Source organism: Stylophora pistillata, chromosome 3 (genome assembly GCF_964205215.1).
Source record: "Stylophora pistillata chromosome 3, jaStyPist1.2, whole genome shotgun sequence".
NCBI classification, from domain to species: domain Eukaryota; kingdom Metazoa; phylum Cnidaria; class Anthozoa; order Scleractinia; family Pocilloporidae; genus Stylophora; species Stylophora pistillata.
In genome coordinates, this window is record NC_142521.1 from 14,274,006 (window position 1) to 14,299,298 (window position 25,293).

General features: G+C 39.1%; 3 protein-coding genes across 3 annotated transcripts; 2 read left to right on the forward strand and 1 right to left on the reverse strand.

The window, feature by feature from the left end:
- Positions 1 to 1,042: 1,042 nt before the first annotated feature.
- On the forward strand, positions 1,043 to 13,304 carry LOC111331012 (putative G protein-coupled receptor CG31760). The gene is made up of 10 exons (XM_022936037.2): positions 1,043 to 1,941; positions 5,559 to 5,721; positions 6,335 to 6,673; positions 7,053 to 7,121; positions 7,206 to 7,315; positions 7,755 to 7,969; positions 8,743 to 8,884; positions 9,754 to 9,859; positions 10,787 to 10,936; positions 11,615 to 13,304. The coding sequence occupies exons 1-10, from the start codon at positions 1,145 to 1,147 to the stop codon at positions 11,939 to 11,941; spliced, it is 2,418 nt and encodes an 805-aa protein (XP_022791772.2). The 5' UTR covers positions 1,043 to 1,144; the 3' UTR covers positions 11,942 to 13,304.
- Positions 12,345 to 22,218, reverse strand: LOC111330956 (UDP-GalNAc:beta-1,3-N-acetylgalactosaminyltransferase 2). Its single transcript, XM_022935967.2, has 14 exons — positions 22,071 to 22,218; positions 21,121 to 21,253; positions 20,755 to 20,855; positions 19,487 to 19,575; positions 18,927 to 19,028; positions 18,463 to 18,558; positions 17,826 to 17,939; positions 16,993 to 17,098; positions 16,165 to 16,366; positions 15,506 to 15,584; positions 15,292 to 15,341; positions 14,878 to 15,037; positions 13,696 to 13,752; positions 12,345 to 13,466 (listed from the first exon to the last, which is right to left on the reverse strand). Exons 1-14 carry the CDS (start codon positions 22,177 to 22,179, stop codon positions 13,338 to 13,340), a joined length of 1,527 nt encoding a protein of 508 aa, XP_022791702.2. The 5' UTR covers positions 22,180 to 22,218; the 3' UTR covers positions 12,345 to 13,337.
- A 2-nt stretch (positions 22,219 to 22,220) lies between these two features.
- On the forward strand, positions 22,221 to 25,127 carry LOC111330957 (bolA-like protein 3). The gene is made up of 4 exons (XM_022935968.2): positions 22,221 to 22,321; positions 22,553 to 22,682; positions 23,062 to 23,150; positions 23,804 to 25,127. The coding sequence occupies exons 1-4, from the start codon at positions 22,286 to 22,288 to the stop codon at positions 23,870 to 23,872; spliced, it is 324 nt and encodes a 107-aa protein (XP_022791703.1). The 5' UTR covers positions 22,221 to 22,285; the 3' UTR covers positions 23,873 to 25,127.
- The last annotated feature ends 166 nt before the right edge of the window (positions 25,128 to 25,293 follow it).

Consider the following 25,293-nt stretch of genomic DNA (forward strand, 5'->3'; position numbering starts at 1 on the left):
CCCATATGTAGCTTAAAGGTCAAACAGGGATTGTCACTCAGCAAATTGACTCGCCATTAAGTCTTGTGAACGCCTTCGTATGAAATTGTTTATATGTTGTTGTTGTTGTTAAGTCCGCGTATTACTGGTCCGCGTATTACTAGTCCGCGTATTACTAGTCCGCGTTTTACTAGTCCGCTTTTTTACTAGTCAACGTTTTACTAGTCCTCATTTTACTAGTCCGCGTTTTACTAGTTACGTTTACGTTCTGAAAAGCCACCTAAATATTGTCAGGCATAGATGAGCTAAAACAAAACTAGAAACGATATTAATGCAAATGAAGTGTCCATCAGTCAGAAATTTCCGCGGAGAAGTAGTTCAACTGTTAATCAGACAATCCTCAAATAAAATATGGAACATTAACAATCTTTTAGACGACACAAGCATCTTGTGGAAAAGGTAAAGGGGATATCCTAACTTTAAAATCGGAATATTATTTAGGAATACTTAATTTTCTTTGCATTTAAACCCAATATGTTTAAAAAAGCTGATGTACCAATCGTTGATTCTAATACTCTTTAAAAATTTATATATATTAGAGTTCCAGTGCGCGCAGCACGTTAGTGTTGTTCCATATGCAAGAAAATAAGATATCCCATCGATCTGCATGAAATGTGAGGACGTGACGTGGAGATTGATGCGGTTCGTTGAATACCATTTACAAAATATAACTTCCAAGTTCATATTTGTCTCCGACGTTAGGTTTCAATGGTAACTTTAGCTTCATTCAAATCAGAACTGAAAATAAATCTCAAACGCAGTTGACTCCATTGCGTGGCACGGGCTGAAGAAAAATGATAGTAATTAAAAGAAAACAAACAAACTTCAAATGCTGACTAGAGATGTAGCCTCTCCAATTACGAGTAGGCGTCGGTTTCTTAAGTGCTATTTTTCAGTGTTCGCTAAACTCCATATATGTTAATGAGTTTAGTCATTCTCTATAAAATTCCTAATTGTCATCCTTCTTTCGTAATCCTACCAACGCACGAATCAGGGACAGCAAGTTGCACACCAGCCCAAGATTAATACTTAAGAAATTCGGGCCAATATCCATTCTCCACTTTTCGGTGTGTTAGATTAAATCGCAGTTTACCCTTATTTGACGATGATATCGTTTCGTGTGGCTCTGCTTGTAACGATCGCTTTGTGTCAAATAGCCAGTGACGATTTTTGGTCGCAATGTAGATGTTGTGCCAAAGCCGAACAGGAGACAGTGGCTGAAAAGGATGAAGTAAAGCGTAAAACTAAATCTGCTGTAGAAATTGCCCTTCGCAAAGTCGCAGGTGTCGAGCAACAGCTTCAAGAACGGAATGGTCAATGTGACAAGGTTGATCTACTGAACATAACTTTTGACGAAAGGAGATGGAAGCAAGAAGCTCTTTTGACGGTGCAAGTGGCTAACCTTATGACATCGCTGTGGCGCTCGCGGGGAAAAGACGGTAATCCCATTGCAGCTGATGACGTACTTCTGTACCACTATGTGCGCTCAATCGTTTTATTTTCGCCATCTGTCTTCGGTTCGGTGATCTGCTTTGATAACTATTTGTACAAGAATTACACACGCTTTTGTCCCTTTGCGTTCAGGGATCCCGAGCTAAACAAAAGCGTTCATGTCATAGATATAGTTGCGGATAACGAAGGATACGACTACACGACGGACAAAAATGCGGTTTGGTGGCACAAACCTAAAAATAAAGCACTTGGTTTCCGTCCCAAGAGCATCACAAGCTATTACGAAGTACGATACAACTTAACCCACACGCAAAAGCTGAAAAAAAAGGTCTTTCCTCATGTGACATTTGAAGATGGGGCATGGACACGACCTTATTTCGACTGCTTTGGGGGAAAAGTTTGGATGGTGACCTATCTCGCCCCATTCTACAACGAAACAGATGACTTCCTGTGAGTATTATTACCCTCGCTATTAATTTTAACTCGCACTGTTTGCGTGCATTTGTCACTTTTGTAATTTTGAGTGAAGACGAAACGAGTTGAACCACTGAGGATTGCTTTGGATAAATATAGTGCTAGGCAACTGTACTTGGTTTTCCTTGCTAATTTCACACACTTTTTTTTAATTTTTAGAAGTATATTGCAGCAGAAATTTATTTCCTGTTTCAGTGTCGCTATCTAGTAAGGCCGGTAGCAATTATTTATCTTGAAAAAATATTGTTATAGAACAATGTTGAGAGTACGACTCAATTACGGCTTGTTTGACTTTACATCATATTTGACTGACGTTCCAGAATTCAAATTAGTTGCGCAGGCCGTGCTTTTTATTTGTATAATCTGGCCTTAAACTTCTGCCCATTTTTTTCTCCTGTCTTCTATTATATACTGTGCCACCCTTTAATTTCCTTCAATCTTGAATTCTATTCCAGAAATTTTTTCGGAACTATTTTCTTTACAACCCTCGTGAGGCGAATATCTTTGTGATATTTCAAAACCTAAATTAAGATCTGTGTCACATTTATAGAAAATCCTGACACTCTTCTTTGCATAGATTGGACACTCAAACTAAGAGCGTTCCGGCTGAGCAGCGAAAGCGATATTTCAAATAAAACATTTGACAATCAACAACTGCGAATTACAGATTAAAAGGAAATGATGTTTCTCAGCAAGGAGACCTCGGTTTACAAGTGTTCTCTTGGTTGTAACTAAACATTATCTTGAAAGCATATATTTCCAAAAAAAATTTGAAAAACTCCGAGCTGAATAAACAAGTTGTTATTCATGTCCTATATTTTATCGTCTACGGTGCACTAAAAATAGGCAGGTAGAAAGTAAAGATGACACAGCTATTGTTTTTTTATATAGCAGTGTATTTTTTAAAAACATTGTGCTCTAAATGATTGCATACGATTAAAAAGCAGGGACAGCGCAGGAAGTGGGCTAGGGGGGCTTTAGCCCCCCCCCCCCCCACTTTTTTGGCTGATTTAATCACCATTTTTTTTACTTAGAGTTAGTCTATTCATTTAAATTTCGTCAAACGTGAAGGCCAGTTTGTTACTCGTTTTATAAGAATTAAAAATTAACTTCACTTTTGGCAGTTTTAGACCCACTTCCAGCCATTTCAGAAGACTTTAATTTCAAATTTACCCGGAGGAGCATGCCCCCGGACCTCCCTAGTTGGCTCACGCTAACGCGTTCGCATTAGCCCCCCCCCCCTCCCACTTGAAAATCCGCTCCGCGTGCCCTGACGAGTCGCACTTTTCATTATTATGTAAATTACTAGAGACAGCTCAAAGATAAGAAATGATGGTTCTGTCCTGGTGTACCGGTTCACAAGGGAATTACCATTGTTCTTTCTTTGTTTAGGAGTCATCGATTAGCTGTTGTGTATTGTTCGGTCTTTTGTATCGGCTCTTGTGAACCGGTACACGAGGACAGAACCGAAATGATTATCTGAACGTTAAGATATAGTCTAGCAATCCTTATCCATTCCGTTGAGAAAGACTTGACCATTAGTTACAAGTTTGTTCCGGTTTTTTTTAATTGATTTTGAGACATTGGCTAATGGCTTTATTCTTCCAAGACTGAAGTCAGCACTTATTTTGGCACTTAGTCGTTTGAGGTTATTATAAAAATGATATGCTTTCCATGATTGCTTATATCTCCGATCCTCCCACTATCACTAGATATCAAAACAGATTATCGATTGAGCTTTGCCTAAAGAAATAACACCTACTTGGCGAGGTGATGTTGTTGCCAATAACCTATATCACAAAATGTATGAATTTTCTTTTGATAATAGCTTATTTACGTGAGAGGCTTCCATGCTTTTTTTATGAGTGTTAAAAAAATATATATAACTACACGCACCATTACGCACCCAAATATAAACAAAAACAAAAAAAAATAATAATAAAAACGAAAAACACTGTAAAACGAACCATGATAACAATATTTGTTATCACGGCTTGCGTTGACATCTGGTGTCATCACGTCAAATTGTAAATGTGCAAATATTGTTTTTCACATTTCTACACCTGGCAACGAAGCCATGACTGTATTTCCTTCAAACGTAAATTGGTGTTAGAACATAGCTAGCAGAGTCGCGCAATTAAATTCATTATACGTGAGCATGCTCAAAATCCCGATAGTGCACGCTGATAGCGTCAGCAAATCCGACTTCGCCAGAACTTTTTTTTTCGCGCGAGCGGCCATTGTTAGCGCGGGGAAAAATAATATATTTCGCGACAATAATGGATACAAACAGAAACTCGGCCTACTAGTCCGAAAACGAAGACAATGTTTCGACCTTTTCCCCTGGGCTAGAGCTCTTAAATGAGGCAGAAAGAGAGAAAAACAAAGGAAAAGGAGACTCGGAAACAGCGCCGTCACGATTCGCTTCAACTGATATTGTTGTCCGTTTTTCGCGTCGGATTTGATGCACAATTCCACCGGCTTTGTTCTAAAACAATTGGTTCATGCTTTCAGCTGTGCACTATCGAGTTATAGAGCACGTGGGAAGTTTGGAGAGCACTCAAGAAGCTAGAGTTTCCCTCGGCTATCGCCTCGGGCAACTCTTACGCTTCTTTCGTGCTCTCCAAACTTCCCGCGTGCTCCATAACTCGATAGTGCACGCTAAAGCATGAACCAATTGTTAATTATCCCACCAGTTAAAAGCTGCCGCTCAAAATCGAGCCTTAAGGTAAAATGCTCATTTTGAATGCAACTTTTCATGCTGCTGACACTATGCATGCTCCCAATCTCTGCTGCACTGTGCCACGACAATATGTATAGAAGAAGGTCGGTACTTAATGACAATATTGATATCTAAAGGTGCTAGTGCGTTTAAGGCCTTGAAAAGTGGGCGATTAAGAATGACGAAACATACCAAGTTTTAATAATTGTGGTCGAGCATATACATGTAAAGCGTTTTTGGGTTGAGTGTCTCAAAACCAAAGACAAAGTAGTGACAACGGTCCATAACGGGAGAGGAAAAAAATCAATAAGAGCCAGTGAGAACTCCAAGTAAAACGAACCAAACTACCTCAGTAAAACGCGGGAAAACGCGCGCGACCAAGACGTGACTAGTCAGTAGTTTTGCTCCCGATTGGTCAAGATGGTAGCGCGAGACTTTTGAACCAATCACAGAGCGAAATAAAGCAAAAGCAATGCAATTCCGGATGAAAAAGCTTTGTAATTCCGATTAAAAAATTTCTTTTATCACATATATATTTTATTATTAGTGTTTATTTATCCTTTATTTATTAATTTATTGTATTCATATTGATGCGATGCGTTGATACGCTTTATCAAATAAGGTAGAAGTAGAAGTTCTTTCGATACTTGCTTGAAAATTGCTCTACATAACTGTCACTTACTATGTCATTTCTTTTTTTTTCTTTTCTCAAAAACGAACATTTCTTCACACACACACACACACACACACACACACACACACACGCACACACACAAAAGAAAGAAAAAAAAAAAAAAAAAAAAAAAAAAAACGACAGCAGACGCATACTTTCCAATCCAATCTCTAAACGACATTGTTTTATGGTTGCTAGGGGAGTAGTCAGTATTGATGTGGTACTTAGTGACATTGACATCAATCAATGTGACGAGCGGGAGTCGTCTGGATCTGATGAAGGAGATGGGAACGGACTCGGATATGCATCGGGGAATTTAGTGGAATTCATGGGCACTCATCTCTGCAAGAAATCAACTGAGGTAAAAGTTTTATGTCTTGAAAGGTAAAAAGAATGAAAGGAAACGATTTAGCTCTGGTGTATATGATGTTGGGAACAGTTTTGGTGGTATATGTTTTCCCGAGTTTAAATGACGGAAACGAGTTAGCCTTAAACTTTAAAGGCTGGTTTGTTCGGATCAGGATCCGTCTCTGAAGTTACTTTCGTAAATAAGTGGTTTGCAAGGTGTGGATAATAATAACATTTATTTAGAGGAGAATATTCTTAGTTGACATCCAGTAGCTTTTCAGAGGCTGAGTAGCTGCGTTTTGTTCTCAGGCAAGAGCGCTTCTCTCTAACCGGGAGTATAAATGAATAGAAGTAAATAACTAGGAAAACCTAATGAAAAAATCCATGAGGGACAAGTTATGGACTAGGAATTCGAATAGGTACACTCCTAGCCGCCTCAAGCGATGAAAGCCGGATGTGAGCCATGTTTTTCAAGAGTAGACTTTTTTACCTCTGTATCATGCAAGTAAGATAGACACTACGAGATTGACTAAATACGATTCCTGACAAGGAAGGTCAAGTACGTAAAAAAGAGACTGACTGTATCTTGGCAACGGCCTCCACTCTTATTGTGTTTCTTGAAACAGTGTCACGCAATCAAGAATCAAGGATTCAAGCGAGGGAGCTACATATGCACATGTAAGCGAGGCTTTTACTTCCCGGACAGTCAGGCGTCTGTGAAGGTTTTTAACGGAACCCTCATTGAGCTCGAACACGATCGACACCTACGGGGCGACCCAAACTCTTACGATGAAGACTTCGAATGCATTCCATGCAGCGTTGGATGCGACGAGTGTGTTGATGACAGACCATGCGTTTACAGCTCTAATATTTATATTCGTTTGACGCTGTTTGCCCTAAATGCACTTGTTATCTGTGTGGCTGTGGTGTTTGCTGTATACGTGTGTATACACTGGAATGAAAGGGTTTGTTAATTTACTATTATTCAATTCGAGAGGCCGCATATTGTGTGTAGCAGCATAGAACCAAGCATATCGCGACGCCAAATGTTTGGATGCCATCGCTGTGCAAGCAAGTGGGACGAAACTATCACGAATAAGTTGACCGCCGCACATTAGTTTGCTATTGGCTTTTCAGTATTTTCAGGGAGCTGTATGAGGTGTATCATGTGCCGCGTTCATATTATCCCGTATGTTCAAAACTATTAGTGATTCTGAAAAAGGAACATTCACATTGAAAAATACTACACAATTAGTTTCTTTTTTTTTTTCATTAGCTTCTACAGAACCTGTCTTTGTTTTGTTTTTTTAATTTTCATCTTCGTCTGTGGGTTTTTGTTTTCAGATTTTCAAGGCTTCTAGCCCGCGCTTCATGGAAATAATATCGTTGGGCACTATATTAATGTACTCAATGGTGAGCTTTCAACCTTCATATTTGTTTCTCTGTAACCTTATTCCACAGTCGTTTTCAAGCGTGATTATTCGTGTCTATTTCCAGCTCATCGTTTCATATTTCGAACCGACAACCCTTCGTTGTATTGCAAGACCTTGGTTGCGTCATATTGGATTTGTCCTGGTGTATGGATCGTTGGCGCTGAAAACATGGAGGTATGCCTGCGTTTTTCATTTCGTGCTGTATTTTTTTCTATAGAGAAGTCAACAGGCACATAAACGAACGAGCTGGCGAAAGGTAAAATGAAAGTCTTACTGGAAGACAGGTAAACTGACGAAATAGCTAGCCAGTATGAGGTTTTCAATAGGGTTAACTGTCAGCCGTAAAACGGCAAAACAATTTAGCCGTTAGGCGTAAACATTGACGAATTTTAACCAGAAGCAGGAGCCGTACAATTGCAAAACTTTTAACCTGTAGACAGAAAAAGCCATCATTCCTTTGCCACCCTCAGATAATGACAAGCCTGATAAATACGGACAGACAGTCCGTCACACAAACAGAAAGACAGGCAGACATATGGACAGACAGAAATATGGACAGACAGAAATATAGACAGACAGATAAACTCTAGAGACTGATGCTAGTTCTTTATAGGGTGGCATTAATATTTCGAGTGCGCTCGGCCCAGAAGCTCGCTTTATCAGACGGGGTACTGCTGAGGCGCCTGGGTCTATTGGTGCTTTTATACTCCGCTTATCTCTCTGTATGGAGTGCAATGGCGCCACCAGACATTGAAGTGGTGAGGACATCCGATGACCTGAAGTATACACGCTGTGTAGAGAATTGGTTTAACTTTACAATCGTATTCGGTAAGTAACTAATATAATGAAGCTACAATTAAATTTGCACTTTTTTTGAAAAATTTCCCACGTTAAAAGTAGCAGTGTTTATTGCTATTATCATTATTATGTTTAATATGGGACTTCGCTGCGCGCTTGCCTTGCGCCCAACGAGCTCCGCTACTCACGATAGCCAATTGAAACAAGGTTCATATCAAAAAGAGCCAATGAGAACACAACTGACACTTAATCCTACATTCGCTTTGTTTACTGGCACATTGTGAACCGTAAATATGATTAGATGAGATTCAGATTCCTCCTTGAGATCCTGATTCACACTTTACTCACGGTATTGTATAAACAAAGAAAGTAGCAGTTGTCGAAGAGGGCCCTGGTGTTCGTGGAGCGGATAACGCTATCCAACGGATAAATCGCTGTCCATTGGTTAAGTGTTAGCAAAACGTATCGCGCTATCTACCGGATAGAGAATTATCCATTGGATAGCGTTATCAACCTTTCGAGCAACCGGGGTCAGAAGGTGATGGTCTTATCGAGGTTCATTACGAACGCACCATTCTCTTTCAGAATGATGTAGAAACCACGAAGCCATCCCCAAGCGCGGAGAACTAGGGAGATGAAATCGATATATAATGTTTAACTGATTCGTTGAAAAAACGGGTCGTTCCCCACCAATTACGAAGAAGAATCAAGTAAACCTAAATCTACATTTCATACTCACTCCCTGCTAAAAAAAAAACAAAGATTTGTTTTCATCATGATTAACGAGCGTAAATCATTTTCAGCCGGGGACATTGCGGTGTTGATTTGGGGGATGTGGCTCTGTTACAAGATCAGAAATGCACCAGCAGCTTACAACGAGAGCAAGTACATCAGTTGGGCCATTTATAACGCCATGTTCGTCACCAGTTTCCTTATGGTAGTCAGGTTAGTGTAAGACTACATGAAATACACTTTGGGGTGTCATTTTTCCTTGTAACTTATAGAGGATTAAGCTAACAGACTAAAACTCCTATGTATAGTCCCCTTTGCAAAAAAATTCCTCTTAAGCTATTCAACAGATCCTAGCGACAGAGCTGAATAATGAAATGCTACGTCAGAGGGTACGCGGTCAACAAAGCGGGCTCAAAAGTCTTAGGTCTAAAATTTCGCGAAATTAGTGGAAAGTAATGAGGGCTGACTTTTAAAACCTAGGAACTCTGTTTCCTTCGAAGGCACTTTCCTATTTCCAGCGGTTTTAAGGAGGAAATTAATTTGTTGAAATTTTTTAGGGGGTGTACAAAGTTTTTGAAGGTTGTTCTGTAAAAGAAAAGCGGCAAGAAAAACGACTCCTCCAAGTAACAGAATAGGAAATCACTCATGCGAACGACTCAAAGTCCGTGTTTCCGCGGAAAAACTTAACGCATGCGTATACGTTATTCAGCTCTGTCGATCCCAGCGCAAATGGAGAAAAGCGCCCGCAATACTCGACGCGTAGTCCCTGAACTGAGTAAAAGACATTCCATGTAGATCTCAAAGACTCTTATCGTCGAATGTCTCTCTTTTATTGATGAATTCCTGAAGTGTTTTTCTCAAATTCAACTCATTGATGATCTGCCAAGTCTGAACGTAAGTTTCCCTCATTGTTTGGGTGAGCATTTTTTAAGTTTCGTTCCTCTGCTTGTTATTTTTCACCTGCTCAGCATTTCATGAGCCCACGTCAACTGATTACAACTGTGTACTCGGGTGAATAAATATGGAAATAATATTCATATCCTAATCTTACTTTTAAATGTAAATGTTGCTACTGATACTAGGATCACGACGAAAAGAACAACCAACCCAGACATGATGTATGCTCTGGACTTTGTTCTGATTCACATGGACTGTTCCACTGTGTTAATTCTGATGTTCATCCACAAGGTAAAGTAAAGTCTGTACTCGACCTTATTAGCCATGGCCCACCCATGCAGGCGCAGTTTACCCCGCTTTCCATGTAACGTGAAGCGAGTGGGAGTACTTCTACTCCCCCCTGGATGGAATGCTAGTCTATAGCAAGGTTCCCCTGCATTTCATCCAACTGCCAACCAGCCTTGTGCTATCGTGTGCATTGTGCGTTTTCTTGGCTGAAAAAAAACACCGTACTATAAACGGACATTAAAACTGACTTTCCAGAGGCGGATCCAGGGGTGGTTCGGGTGGTTGGGTCGAACCCCCTAAATTGTCCCTCAAAATGCTGGAAATCATTTTTCCGAAGACCTAATTTTCAAAATCTCCAGGGGAAGCATGCCCTCGGACAATTCTCCGAACCCCCGTTAAATAAATCCTGGATCCGCCCCAACTTTCAAATACAACTTAATTTAGACTTAAAATCCACCAACCCCTAATGAAAAAGAACACTTTAATTTTGTCTAAGTAAGGAAGGGCACCAGATCAAAGACAGGGATTTCTAGAGCTTTACAGGGCGTCTTTTAAATGGCTGAGGTGGCGAACTGTTAAATAAGAAATGGTATTTAATTATGTGTAAGACCGCTGTGAGACTTTATTCATTTTCTTCAGTGTGTACTTTTATGTGTAAGACCGCTGTGAGACTTTATTCATTTTCTTCAGACTGCAGCATCTTCAGTGTGTACTTTTATGTGTAAGACCGCTGTGAGACTTTATTCATTTTCTTCAGACTGCAGCATCTTCAGTGTGTACTTTTATGTGTAAGACCGCTGTGAGACTTTATTCATTTTCTTCAGACTGCAGCATCTTCAGTGTGTACTTTTATGTGTAAGACCGCTGTGAGACTTTATTCATTTTCTTCAGACTGCAGCATCTTCAGTGTGTACTTTTCCTTTCCTTTAGTTTTTGTTGCTACGCCAAATGCAAAGATCAGTGAATAACACGGTTCCATCCAACAATAACAACATACTTGTACCGGACGACGAGATTGTTGTAAAAAGAATGCCCCCTAATCAAGAGGACTTATTGATTAAAGAGAACCAAGTGTTGAAGGTAAGACACTGACTCTTCTCTTCCAAGATGGTCGGAGGTGCCTTTATTAGATAAGTAAAATGAAATTGCGTACGCTGACTCAAGCGATTACTAATTAACTTCTCGGTCGCATTTTTGAATCAATCGGTGTCGTCAGATACCCAAAATCTGGAACTCACGCTAATGCATTAATTTTTTGGATTCTCACGCTGCATTGGCACATCGACATTAATTAAGATGAAACGGCTGAAAGGAGCAGATAAAAAATGAACCAACAGAAAAAAAAATATCAATTTCATGACACAAAATCACCTAAAACATGTAAAGGTGACAAAGTCGAAACCCTCCACGCAATTTAGATTTAAAAGTTCAATGACCAAGTTGGAACGTTTCAAGTTTGTATCTGTTAAACGGCTGCTGCTGACAAGTTGAATTCTTCGTTGCCACCCAATTCGGTTAATATGACGATTCATTTCAAGAGATAAAATTTTGAAACATGTCACACGCAGCTGAATGCATGGGCGTTTTGAGAACAGGTGAGTTGTTCAGCCTCCCCAATGCCGAAATCATCACGAGCTATATCACACTTGAAACTCGAGAGAGAATTGCTTTGCTTGCTCTTCAAGCTCCATAAACGGAGCGATTAAATTGTATAGCTTAGTTTACCTTTAAACTTATATTTGTTTATTTTCTGAAAAGGACGAGATGCGGCGACTGAGTGAAAAACTGGCTGTTCTTCAGTCTCGCCTTATGACAGATGACAACCATCCAATAGATAATATAACCTCTGGCCGTCGACAGAGTGCTTTCACCATACCCACTACAGATACAAGAAAAGATCTGAAAGATAAACGACTGTCATTACAGCTGCCGCCATCACAGCTGCCTAACTGCGAACGAGACAAGGAAAAGTTTCCCAAGAATCTGACACCCGAAGTTATTGAAAATCAGTGCGTGAGTTTTTCACCACAGGAGCTGAATCCGGCATCATCTTCAACATCCTCCGTCCATTCGGTTTCCGCGTAAGGCAGAGAGGTTTCCCAGCAAAACTTAACACCATGAATCTCAGTTACGGTTAACTTTGTGCTTAAATACCTGTCAGAGTGCCTCGCAAAACCAACAGTTCTGAACCTTTGTTAAAAAGCTCACTGATTAGAGATTTCTTTCTATTGGAACAGTTTTCGACTGAGTGTCCTAAAACCAAAACCGAATTAACCACAGAGGCCGATCGGAAGAAATGAAAATACCACTAAGAGCCAATGAGAACTCAACGTAACTTAAACTGACCAAACTGCTTGAAGCGCGGGAAAACGCGAGCTACCAAGCCGTGCTTGTTTCAGGTTTTGTATCTGATTGGTTGGGAGAGAGTGACACGAGTTTTCTGAACCAATCAGTGAGCGAAGTAAAGTAAAAACAAAGCAATCCCGGATCACTATCGACACTCATTTTATAATTGCTCCAGCTATGTCAGATGGAGTTCCTAAAGGTTCCATGCTTTTCATATAGCCAACTGGTTTGCCTTCGGCCAGTTGGGATTCGTAACGTTATTTTCTATTTGAATTATTTGTTTAAGTTGTTTCGTGGAAAACCTGTAAACTAGCTTCTAGCTAAGTGTTTCTCCACTATTATTATATTTATTATTATTATTATTATTATTAAAGGACCTTACTAGGACACTGTTTATTTAAAAAAAAAACTCCCACATTAATCCAGACCCCGTAACAGCATACGAATCCGCTTCCACCATATCCCGAGCTGTGGTTATTTGTCCAATACTTCGCACAGTAACTTGATTATGTCAATATTTCTTTTCTGTTACCTCGTAATTTTAAACCATTTTAAAGAGATGATTTTAGTTTTAAATGAATCTAGAACCGATTTCTTGAGACAGAAGAGTGTTTCAGTCTATCTTTTAGCAATGAATTCAACAAGGAGATAACCGCACTACACGCTTTGAGAACAAAGGGAATTAATGATGACAAAACGTAACCTTACTCCTTAAATAGGAGAGGGATTCCCTGGCTTTGACTATTTTATAGTACTACGATGACTTTCAAATGTCGTTTTCTCGCTAAAAGTTGGCTACGTTTTTCTTAGTTAAAGAAATATACATATACTAAAAGGGTCGTGTGAAACTTGTTTCAACACAAGTTTTTAACAATTTCCAATATTATTTAACGCAAATACTTTAACTGTTGTAAACTAACCGTATAAGTAATTCAATGGGTTCATTAGTTATAACTTTCATTACTCGAGAAGGTAACTTCTAGAACGAGGTGTGTCACGAGGTGTCCCGAAGTTCTTGAAGTAGTCTTTTAGTCAAAAGGAAACCACTTCATAAGTAATCACTTCTAAAGTTCAATAAACTTTATGATCTACTTTTTATAGAGCCAGTGAGTTCGCCATGATTCCAAACACAGGTCTATGAACAGCCACAGGGATCCCCACATGTCTGTAGATCAGCCCATATCTCTCGCAGTTCCTCGGGTTCATTTTCGGGGGAAGTGAAAATTCCCGTATCACACTCGCGTCCACATGACCAGCGGTAATCCTTCAGAGAAAAGTCCACATTCATGTAGCATTAGAGGTCAAACCCGGCAAACATCGTGGATTCAAGTACCTAACATGCGTTTTTGTCTCTCACAGTTCAACTGTATTCAAGATTTATACCTATGAGATAGTAGGGTGTAATCGCAACAACGAAAAAAAAAAAAAAAACCTTGAACGCGATCTTTGTGAAAATATATTCAAAAGAAAGGGAAAAAAAAAAACAAACTTACATTGACTAAGTTTGGTCCCAAGGCCGAAAGCCAGATTCCAACCGACACATCTTCACCCTGTAGAGGCAATGAGTAGAATTGAATACAGATAGTGGGTGGTGTAAAGCGCTTTTTGATTAAATAGCGTAAACCCAAAACCAAAGTAATCCCCACAGCCAATTAGGACAGAACAAGGTTGGGCAACATAAGGAACCTAGAACTTGAAGTAAATTATTTGGAAACAGCTTCAAGCGCGCTAAAATGCCGTGAACAAGTCGAGATGTAGTCTTGAGCCTCGTGGTTCAGAGCATAAAGAGAGTTTTTTTTATATACCAGTCACGAAGCAAATACAATACAACATCAACAAAGTTGAAATGATAAATTGGCCACCGCAACGATTACAAAAGCTGACGTTTCGGGCGTTAGCCCTTCGTCGGAGCGAATAGAGGAATGGTGGGTTGTGTGTGCTTTTAAAGGCAGTAAATTGAGCTACGCTATTGGTTACGTTATTATTCCCACCAATAACGTAGCTCCATTTTCTGCCTTTAAAAGCACACACAACCCAAAATTCCTCTATTCGCTCCGACGAAGGGCTAACGCTCGAAACGTCAGCTTTTGAAATCGTTACGATGGCCAATTTACCATTTCAACTTTGTTGATATATCCAAATTATGTGAAGGTGTAGTCTGATCGTCCGGGTGAGTGTAGTCCTGAGAAGGACTGTTGTCGGTGGCAGTGACTGACGTTTCGACAACCTGTGCGGAAGTCATCATCAGAGTCAAGTGAATGATTGTTGTCAGTAGAATGTTCTTATTCCAGTTCGTGTGAAATGATCGGTTGGTTTTGCCGTGATGTTATTGGCTGTGATGTTATTGGCTGGTTTTGCCGTGATGCTATTGACGCACAGGTTGTCGAAACGTCAGTCACTGCCACCGACAACAGTCCTTCTCAGGACTACACTCACCCGGACGATCAGACTACACCTTCACATGTTACCCCCGGGTTCAAACCATTTACTGCATATCCAAATTATTTCGTTACCCCCACCGACGCAGCTCTAAACAGTTTCTTTAGAAACTATCAGCCTTTTTACAATACAACATCGTTTCACTTTCCATACTCGATTGAAAATTTCTCTTTGCGGAGACATTATTCCATAAGGCCCTGGAATATTATACATGCAGTAATGAGATTCATCACTACCTGGTATGGTTTAAGATTAACGGCATTAAACGCCAGCCATCTCACTAGGTCAGCAGACAGCATATTACCCGCGCCACAAGCGAATGACGGGTAAACCGGAGCGGTGTAGTCAAGTTCCCGCCATTTTCCCACTCGCTCCACTGGCCAACCAGTGCGAAACCTGTTGAGAGACGAAAAGGGTTTACAGCGGCATACACCGAAACCTCTGTCACGGTGTAAAACTGAGAATGTGCGATGGAATTAGTTTCCACCCTTAACGTTGTAAGTTCCCATGGTTGCAAAAACCACTAGTTAGCAACATGGCCATTGCTCAAAGTTCACAAGGTACTTTTGAATTCAATAGCAGCCCTACATCCGCAATCCGTATCGACTGAAGTTGAATTGGATATTTTAGAGTCAGTCACAGTTAAATACCTGCTCCACCAAATGCGTTCCTTCCCCCGTAGTTTTCTGTCTTTGAGTTCCTGGAACACCGAATTAAGAAAAAACTGAACAGAGTAAACGTTACTCGTTACTCCCACCGACGCAGCCCCAAACAGTTTCTTTCGAAACTATCAGCCATTAAACAAGGAAAATACGCGACATGATAGGAAACAAGATTGAAACTGACGTTTAAGTCCAAATTTACCTTGACAACTGATTCTAAGTGCACAAAGCAGTCATCGTCGGTTTTGAGAGTGAAGTTAAAATTCGTATTCAGCGCAACCCTGATTAAATATAAAAACAATACATTGTATCAAGAGGAGACGAGGACGTAATCATGAATTATAGAGGAGCGAAGGAAGAGGAAAAACTGAAACGAGGGGCGAGAGATCGACAGGAACAAAAAGGGTCGGCGGAGAAGCAAAAACACGAAAGAACAAACATGGGTAGAAGAGAGTAAAGGAGCAAAATAGTGACTAAAGCATGGTAAACGTGAAATCGAGAGAAAACACATGGAGGACAAACTAGTGATCAAGCAATCGAACAAACGGGTAGATTGTGTTCATTCACGTGAGACAGAGAGACCCTGGTCACATTGGTCAGGTGTGTTCTCCCTCAGTGTACCAACAGACTTGACCAATTTCTCTCTTCCATCGGGTGGCTATATGAAGACAGAGCCTGAGAAACTTTTACTCCGAAACCAACGACGAAAAAAAAGGACAAACGGACATTACAAACGAAAGAAACAATGGAAGAACAAAACAAAAACGAATGAAAACACAAAAAGTAGACGAAGAAAACGAGAGCGTCAATAATAAGCGTTGGTAGGAAAAGTTAACTTGCAGTGAGAACAACAATTCTCACCAGTAATAAAATTTCAGTAATTTCAATGGAAGGTTGCGATAAACATCTACAACATCCACCATCAAAATATCGTCATACAGCCGTATTTCTTGTTTCAATTCTTTTTCTTCCCGCAACATAACTTCATGCCACATTTTTGCTCTTTCCTCCTTTTCCTTCTTCCTCTCCTCCACCTTTCTCCTCGTGAATTCGCCATCTGCAACTGAAAATCTAATTGCTTGAGGAACTTAACGCATTGCTTTGAACTAAAGACAGCTACGTTGAGTCTATCTCAGAGGACAAGTATGCTCCAGAAACCATTTGACTTTTTCTCCGCTTTAAAATGTATCTAAAAATCTACTTCTCTTCGCGTTGTAAGATTCCAAAGAATAGATTCCACTTTCGTAAAATTGTCTCCAAATGTGGACGTCCCGCCATTGAAGATCTTGTCTAGCGACCAGACGCTTACGGGAGAAACTAATTCTCTTGGGCAAAACACATTTCTTCACAGTGCCAGTCTCTCCACCCAGGAAGATAACAACGAGCCTGGTGAAATTCTGGAGGGTAACCTTACGATTGCCTTTGTGTAACCGTACCCTCCCCCCCAGGAGAAACGGAAGGGGGGAGGGAATGTCGTCCTCTCCCTTCCGTTTCTCCTAGGTGGGAGGGGGGGGGGGTATGGCTACACGTAGGCTACCTCGCACTGGATTGGCATCCCGTTCAGGGAGCTAAATACTCCTAGTCGCGTCATAAAACCGGGATAAATTGTGGCTAGATGGGCCACTTGGCTCGAGCACAGACCACCTGTGTATTAAGAATACCATCTCTTGCCGCATAAAGTGACCTTACCATAAGCACGATACATAAATGTTCCAGCGCCGTATTGGTTGTTTTCTTCAGAGAATTTTTCTTCCACTTCTGGGAAAACACTTTGCTCCACTCCAAAGCGACTCACCTTGAACAAGACCATAAACGACCCTTTCATCGCCTCATTTATAAACCAAATCAAATGAACTGAACTGTTTTATAAAAGGGCCGTCTAAAACTAAAATTATCTAGATTTTGAGGCTGATTTCTACTAAAACAAATAAACACACAAATAAAACAAACAAAAAACATAAAAGCAAACTAAATCAGAGAATCATATTTACGGTCAGATGTGTCAGAAAGAGCAGTAATGCGCTGTAATGTGTTGATCATGGCGGTATGGTTTCAGGAGCCCCAATGCATTTCGTCATCACCATAAATGATAGGGTTTGAATCAGAAATCGGCAGTTTCACTAAAATCCGGTTACCGGTGGTCTTACGTCGTCTAAAAGTCCTTACATTACCGCCTGTTCAGCTTGCGAATAGGCTCTCGTGTTTGGTTTTCGCCTTAATTACGTCCCCTCTTTTAGGCACAGCCGCCCTGATCAAACCATCGCTTAAGGAAAAAGTTATTGAAAACCTGGGCAGAAACGATTCTTTAACTCCATACAGAAACTCAGTAGTCCCCATCAATGCTTTCTGCTTTGTAAACATTGTTTGTTTGTTTTTTTCAGTGATTAGTTTGAATGCTTGTTTGTCGTTATTGATTTCTATACCTATCGGTCATGCGTAAAAAAAAAGAAAAAAAAAAGGAAGAAGAAACATTGAATTTGACCACAGCCTCAACCTTTTGTTTTTTTCCCTTTGTCACTTACTTTGTGAAATGAAACCAAACCTCCACCTCTGTCTAATCCACCATGTACCAAAGGGTTGTTACTGCTAGGATCAGACAAACTGAAGTTCTCCCCTACGATGGAACCTTCAAATCCCTGAAAAAAAAATCAGAGAAGTCGTTCCGTATTCTAACACACAAAATCCCAATGCCAATGTTTCGTATTCTCAATGCTCAAAAGAATTCCAGTGGAGATGAGGTCAACCAGCAGATAAGGTTAATGAAACGAAATGACATCTTACTTAAAAGTGGTGTGCATGGCTGTTTGCCGGCTTTCAACAAAAAACTGTATACGCGTGAAAACTTACAATGATATATATTTTTTCCTATCTATTGTTATGACAATCATTTGCAAAAGCAATAGCTCATTTCCGAATGACCATCGACCTCTTTTCTAAAATGAATCTTAGTGCTCATCCTCTCATATGATAATAAGTTTTCATTCACAGGTATATTAAACTTATTTTTAAACAAAATGAATGGCTGAGCACCATGCTCCTTTTGAAAAAGAGGCCAAAGGTAATTTGAAAATGGGCTATTTGGGACACAAATCCTCTCCCACCCCTCCCTTGACTTATGTGCACATAGGTTTGTAAATTAAAATGCATAGCATATTCAACCTTTGGCAGGAGAAACTGGTCAACAGGTTTAAATCTACTTCCACCAATTAACTCTCCAGGTTCCTCTTGGGTGAAGTTGACACTCAATACTTCCATCTGCCGATACAAAAAAAGCTTAATTCATCTGATCTCACTAAATTAAAAATGCATTTAGAAGAGAATTTTCAGGCCGGGACTGTGTCTGCCATAAACAGAATGAAATCCTACAAACAAGGCAAAGAGGATCAAAGAATTAATTACACACTGAATTGTCTTGAGGTTTATTCCCTGCCATTACTTTTAGAGAAAGTCCTCATTTAATATACCTGAGCTTTGAGTTATGTCAACAAAAGCAATTGTTTCCAAACATCTAGAGAACAATTTCTGTCACAGTATTGATGCTATATACCTTTAAGGGTGACAATTTTTTCTTAAACAATGGTTGACCAAAAACAGTTGTTTAAATATAATGTATATACCCCTACCTGTGATGCTTTGTCATAAAGATGAACTGTCAGCTGACTTTTGATTCCATCTGAATTACTGTCAAATACTCCAAGCTGAGTGACAATGATGGGAAAATTCACCTTTAGGGAAATAAATCATACATTAATTATTTTGGTTCCATTTGGTTTAATTTAGATAACAGTTTGTTTTAGGCTTAATACATGATTCAGTCTCATACAAATCACAGAAACAAAAGATCTGGAAGGTCTTAATGGAAATCAGTTTCAGACGATTTACCAGAGTATAAACAATAGGGAAAAGGATATGCATGCACCAAATTTTGCATCATTTGCCAAAGCTTATCATAGCTTCTGCTGTATGAAGCAACTGAGGTAAGTTACTCTGCAGCTAGTTTACACACATTAATTTTTTTTATGCTTAGGTGAAAAGAGACAATGTATTAGGAAGTAAGTTCCTTTTCCAAGTGAAAAGCGTCCTGTCTACTACACCTGCCACTTATAATTAGCGCACCCCATAGGGAGTTACCGTTGGGAATTCCTGCAAGAGTTTCTATCTGATAGTGATTCAAATCACTTACCCTAAAGTCCATACCCAGGGGACCATTGTAAGAGTGATATCCAACTGCTCCTCTAGGAACCTTGTAAGCTATAATGTCTTCCTTCAGTACTGAAAAAGAAAATCAAAGTAGTTAAGTTACATTCAATTAATGAATCATAAGTTCCTGGGGGTTATCAATTCCCAGGACTCCTAAACTGGGGGTTTGTTGAAAGGAAGTGCTTTTGGAAAAACTCATGGAGAACCACAGTTGACTCACTGTTTTCTTCTGAACCTTTTTCCAGCCTTAATTAATAGCACCTACAATATGCAAAAGTACATTTTGAACTGAAATACCTCAATGTGCACAGCCCATAGGAAGGTCTGTGATAGGGTTCATACAATCAGTCTTACATGATAGTCATTCAACTATCATTTTGCCTAGTGTTGTTTTAATTGATTTCAAATGAATGTTTTTTAAGGGGGAGGCAAGGGAGAAGGGCCTGGTAGGTTCAGGGAGGAGAGGGTAAGAGATCTGATCAGACCTAGAAAAGGGATTTATGATAGAATGAAGACCGTGATTAAGCAGTTACTCCTTAATTTAAGAGTGACAGTAAGTTTGAAGTCCAGTTTACCTATTGAACACTTGCAATGAAATCTAGGAGGTGGGTGGGTGGGGGGGGACTGGTTGTTTTACAAATTAAGTGAGAATTTGAAATTCAATCATTTACTCAAAACAGTGATTGACTATAAGCAGCAGGTATCAGTCATGCAAAAAGTTTGTTTTAGTTCACCAACTAATCAACCAATGACTACGGGCTCCGATTGATCGCAGGTTAATTAGCTCTTTAGGGCTTCTGACGGGACTACCCTGAGGTTTATTTTTATTTTCAAATAAAGGCATCCACTGGTTTCAAAGTGAAAAATCATAATGTCGTGTATCAATATACCAGTTATATTAAAATAGAAGAGTGTGAAAGGATTAAAATACCTGTGTCAACAATGACATCTGGTTCGCAAGAATATTGATCAAGTCTGCTACCTTAGTTGATACCAAATGAACACTGGCAATGAAATCGAGGGGGTGGGTGGAAGGGGATTTGTTTTACAAAGTGAGAATTTGAAATTCAAACATTTACTCGAAAAAGTGATTGACTAGATATAAGCAGCAGGTATCAGTCATGCAAAACGTTTGTTTTAGTTCACCAACGAATCTACCAATGACTAGTTTCAAAGTGAAAAATCATATTTCATGTATTGATAGACCAGTTATATATATTAAAGAAGAAGAGTGTGAAAGGATTAAAATACCTGGGTCAACAATGACATCTGGTTCACAAGAATATTGATCAAGCCTGTCTAATGCTGGTATGGGGCATGGCTGATTGCCAACTATGAACTTGACCATTATCCTGTTGAGCACGTAAGAGAAAATTAAAATGATTATGACCAACATGTGCACTGGATTATCGAACAACATAATAGACTGTATTTTCAAAGTTGATCATCTCAAAGAGACACTGTTTATATAAATTTCTGATCAGACAGTTTTTAAACTATACATTACCAATAGAATCAATGAGATAATTTTATCGAAAACATTTCATCAAGAACACAAAGTATACAGTCCTAAAGGGTATGGATGGAGATAAAACTCAATTATACATGAAGTTATACCTTTGTCTCAAGGAGGGGTGTTGTAGGGCATGTCCAACCCATGTTTCTCTGAGTGCTTGGCGCTGCTCTGTATTACCCCTTGCTGATAAGATACCGATAACTACATCATAATCTGGTGGTAAAGAGGAGTTTCCTAAAGAAAAAGGTCAAGAAAAAACCTCTCAGTAAGGCATGTTTCTCATTTACAGACCTCTGGCCATGAAGGGAAATATTAAAATCTGAAAGCAAGCTAGTTTATGCCAACAAATTTGAACTAGCAACCAACAAATTCTTAGCCATTCTGCAGAATATGGCAGATCTTGTATTTATGTAAAGCCATTTTGAGATACATGCACCATAAGCATCGCATTTACATATGTGGTTATACTAAACTGCCTCTAAGCTTTACAGCTGGTTAACAGAATGCTATAATTCTGGCATGAACAATGAAAGTTTAAGAAAATTACTCTTCCTCAGATCAATGTGCACCTTCCTTACTCTGGAGATTGTGATGCAAGTGGGTTGTCTACATTTTGACTTTCACATGAGGTATAATTATCTCTCACCCTTTGCACAAGCTAAGCATTGGATCAGTTCATTTGAAAATACATTTTATGATTTACATGGGAAATAACTATAACAACCATCAAGAGAGAAAAATTTAATCACCTCCCCTCTCCTCCCCCCCCCCCCCCCTTCGCCTCCACTACCTTTGTCATCGATCAGAAGAACGAAAAAAAGGAAGCCTTCTTACTCCATCAACGATCAAAAAGAAATTCATTGAGGAAAAATCCAATCCCGGCTCTAAAAATTCTTAAAGATATATTCTCAAGGAGAAGTCCCCAGCTAAAGAGAAAAGGAGGAGGGACCTGAGGATCGAGGCGAATGGAGAGGCCATCCTAAGCTAATATTTTTCATATGAAGTAGAACAACGAGAGAATCAGAGAAAATGATTCAGAAATGTAACCAACCATTTGAAAATATTCCATTGGCCTCTTTATCGGTAAAATACTCAGCTATTAGGATCAGTTGCCAGGCACTGCTCATTAAAACGATAAAAAGTTGCCATTTTCCCTGCATCGGGTACTGGGGGCCGAGAAGTGAAACTGCACTAACAACTAGTCAGCGTAAAGGTCTTTGATGTGTAGCTCTGCATTTACGACTAATTCCATCCTGGGAATTTGTCATGAGTCGCACCGTACTAGCAAAAGGACGGCTTTTGGTAAGTTTATATCCGACAAATTCCCATTACTCGCCATTTATCGGCTTGTTTATCTTATGAGAAACGTTAATCTTTTTTATGTACCCTGCTTGTTTCACGAGAGCCAATCTAAACAGCCATTTTATTGCGTAAGCTGCAACTAGCCTGATTCTGCATGGAAGAATTTAATTAAGTAATTTAGATAGGGAATCTTAGTAATTAATTTTATCATTATTATTACTATCATTTTAGGGTCTGCTATCTCGTGGGGTTTTTCGTAGATCTCTTCAAGTACAGGCCGAGTCTGAAGGTGAAAAGAAAATTGCAGAAATTCTAAAACAGAATTTCAGTGCTTCACAAATTGCTGTCAAGGACATTTCAGGTTGGTAAACACGAATTCTCAACAAACTGACCGCCAAGAGAGGGAAAAAGTAAAGGGTTGGTCATTACTTTTTTCCTAGGGGAGGGGGTGTTTTTTGGTCTGATCCACCCTCCATTTCCCCTGAAAGCCATGTGGCCCCCAAAAATCCCCAACTTCCCCACACCCCCCCTCTCCCCCTCCAAGCAATAATTCATGACTGGTCCCTCAAGGAGAAGAGCAAGCAAACAAACAAAAGCAAAAACTGTATATAGTGGAATTGAGGTATCTTTTCAAAGCAGTTATTACTCATGAATAAACTTGCATTATGAAAAATAACTATAATTATTATTATGTTACTCATTAATATTTTTGCAATTTCATCATAATTATGTGCATACAGGTGGATGTGGTGCCATGTATGAAATATTTGTTGAATCCGAAGACTTCAGAGGAAAGAGGCAAGTGCAACAGCATCGCCTTGTCAATAATGTAAGTACAGGTCATTATTTTACCACTCCTTGAAGTATTGAAAGGAACTATTATGTTTGACTGGATAAATTTTAAAATCAATGTATTTCTTCGCTGTAAAGCATATTAATCTCTTATGAAACCCTTTACATCGCAATGTATATTATCAACACTTTTCTCTTTACATTTCCTCTGGTACTGAAAATGGTGTCGCCAACTAGTCACAGACTAGTAGAAAATTAATTCAGTTTGGCCAGTGGTTTTCGATTTCCACTAGCCAGTTTGGCTAGTAAATAAACTGAAATTGTTGTAACATCTAAGTTGTCACTAGCCACTCGGCTAGTAAGTTGTAAAGTTAGTGTTAAGCCCCGGAAAAGGAGAATTGTTTTGACAATCAGGAGCTTCATAAATTGCTGATCATTAATTTTCCTTTATTCTTCTGACCCTTTCATTTGATTCAAGGGTTATACTATAAAGAGAAATTAGACATCAGTGACTCTTGGGGTTTAAATTAAGGGCTAAAGATACTAAGCAATGTTACATTTGATCTCTCTATACTGATAAATTTACTCACTGAAATAATTTATAGTTTGTATCATGTTAGTGAGCAATGAATCAAACTCGTATTGACGCAAAGTTTTTCATCATTAAATTATTGGTTTTTTAAATTGTAGGCCCTTGGAGATGAAGTCAAAAGCATGCATGGCTTGAGGATTTTCACAGCAATCCCTGAGGAAAAATAGTGCTTATTTGGTTCAATTATAGTGGAACCAAGTCCAAAGAGATGTCAAGTCAATTTTGAAGCATTAATATTGTATCAGCACTCTGCAACAGATCCTAAACTGGAGGCAGCTTTGAATATTTTATCTATTTTTTCTTTCTGTTTTCTAACATTTTCCTATTTTCTTTAACCCAAAAATGATTTTTTCATCACCAAGCTCTCTTTTGAAGCTGGAAAGAATCCTAAGATAACACCTCACTTCTGCTTGTTTTATCCTACATTCAGCTTCCTTTAGAATCAGATGCTCTTTTTCCTGTTAACTATCCTAGAACATCAGTGTGGGAGGCTAACAAATGCTTGACATAAAAAAGAACATTAAACAACTAGTCGGAGCTCAAGAAGACCAGAGCAATCATTGACAGTGTTCATTTAGTAGGGTGGAAATATTGAAATGGCAGTTTGGTCCGTAAGTAGCAGACAAAATTAATGTTGATCTGTGGACTAAACAGTGCATCTTTTGCTTAGTTTTTCTTTTATCAGGGTGGAAATGTTGAAATAGCAATTTTGTCTGTAAAGAGCACACAAATGTTATCTGTGGACAAAAGAGTATCTCTGGCTTTGTTTTCTCAGGGTGAAAATGTTGAAATGGCAATTTGGTGTGGAAAAAGCAGACAAATGTTAATCTGTGGACTAAACAGTGCATCTTTTGCTTACTTTTCTTTTATCAGGGTGGAAAATTAATGTTGAAATGACAATTTTGGTCTCTAATGAGCAGACAGATGTTAATCTGTGGACTAAACAGTGCATCTTTTGCTTACTTTTCCTTTATCAGGGTGGAAAATTAGTGTTGAAATGACAATTTTGGTCTGTAATGAGCAGACAGATGTTAATCTGTGGACAAGATGGTGCATCTTTTGCTTAGTTTTCTTTTACCAGGATGGAAATGCTGAAATGGCAATTTGGTCTGTAAAGAGCAGACAAATGTTAATCTGTGGACAAAACAGTGCATCTTTGGTTTTGTTTCTTTTACCATGGTGGAATGTTGAAATGGTAATTTGGTCTGTAAAGAGCAAACCAATGTGGACAAAACAGTGCAGTTTTGGCTTTGTTTCTTTTACCAAAGTGGAAATGTTGAAATGGCAATTTTGTCTGTAGAGCAGATAAATAGTAATACATGGACTTAACAGTGCATCTTTAGCTTAGTTTTCTTGAATAAATAAATGTAAAAGAAATAAAGAATTTGAACCCCTTAGGAAATAAAAGAAATGGAAAATGTAGTATACACAATGAGTGAAGTTACCATAGTTTCAGTCCTTTTTTTTTAACTATTAAACCTTTAACTCTCAAGATCTGATTGTTTACAGTACTCTCCCCTGAAACTGTTACACATTTCCATGTAACTCAGTTTGGAGAATTTGGTGTTACATCAACAACTACATGATA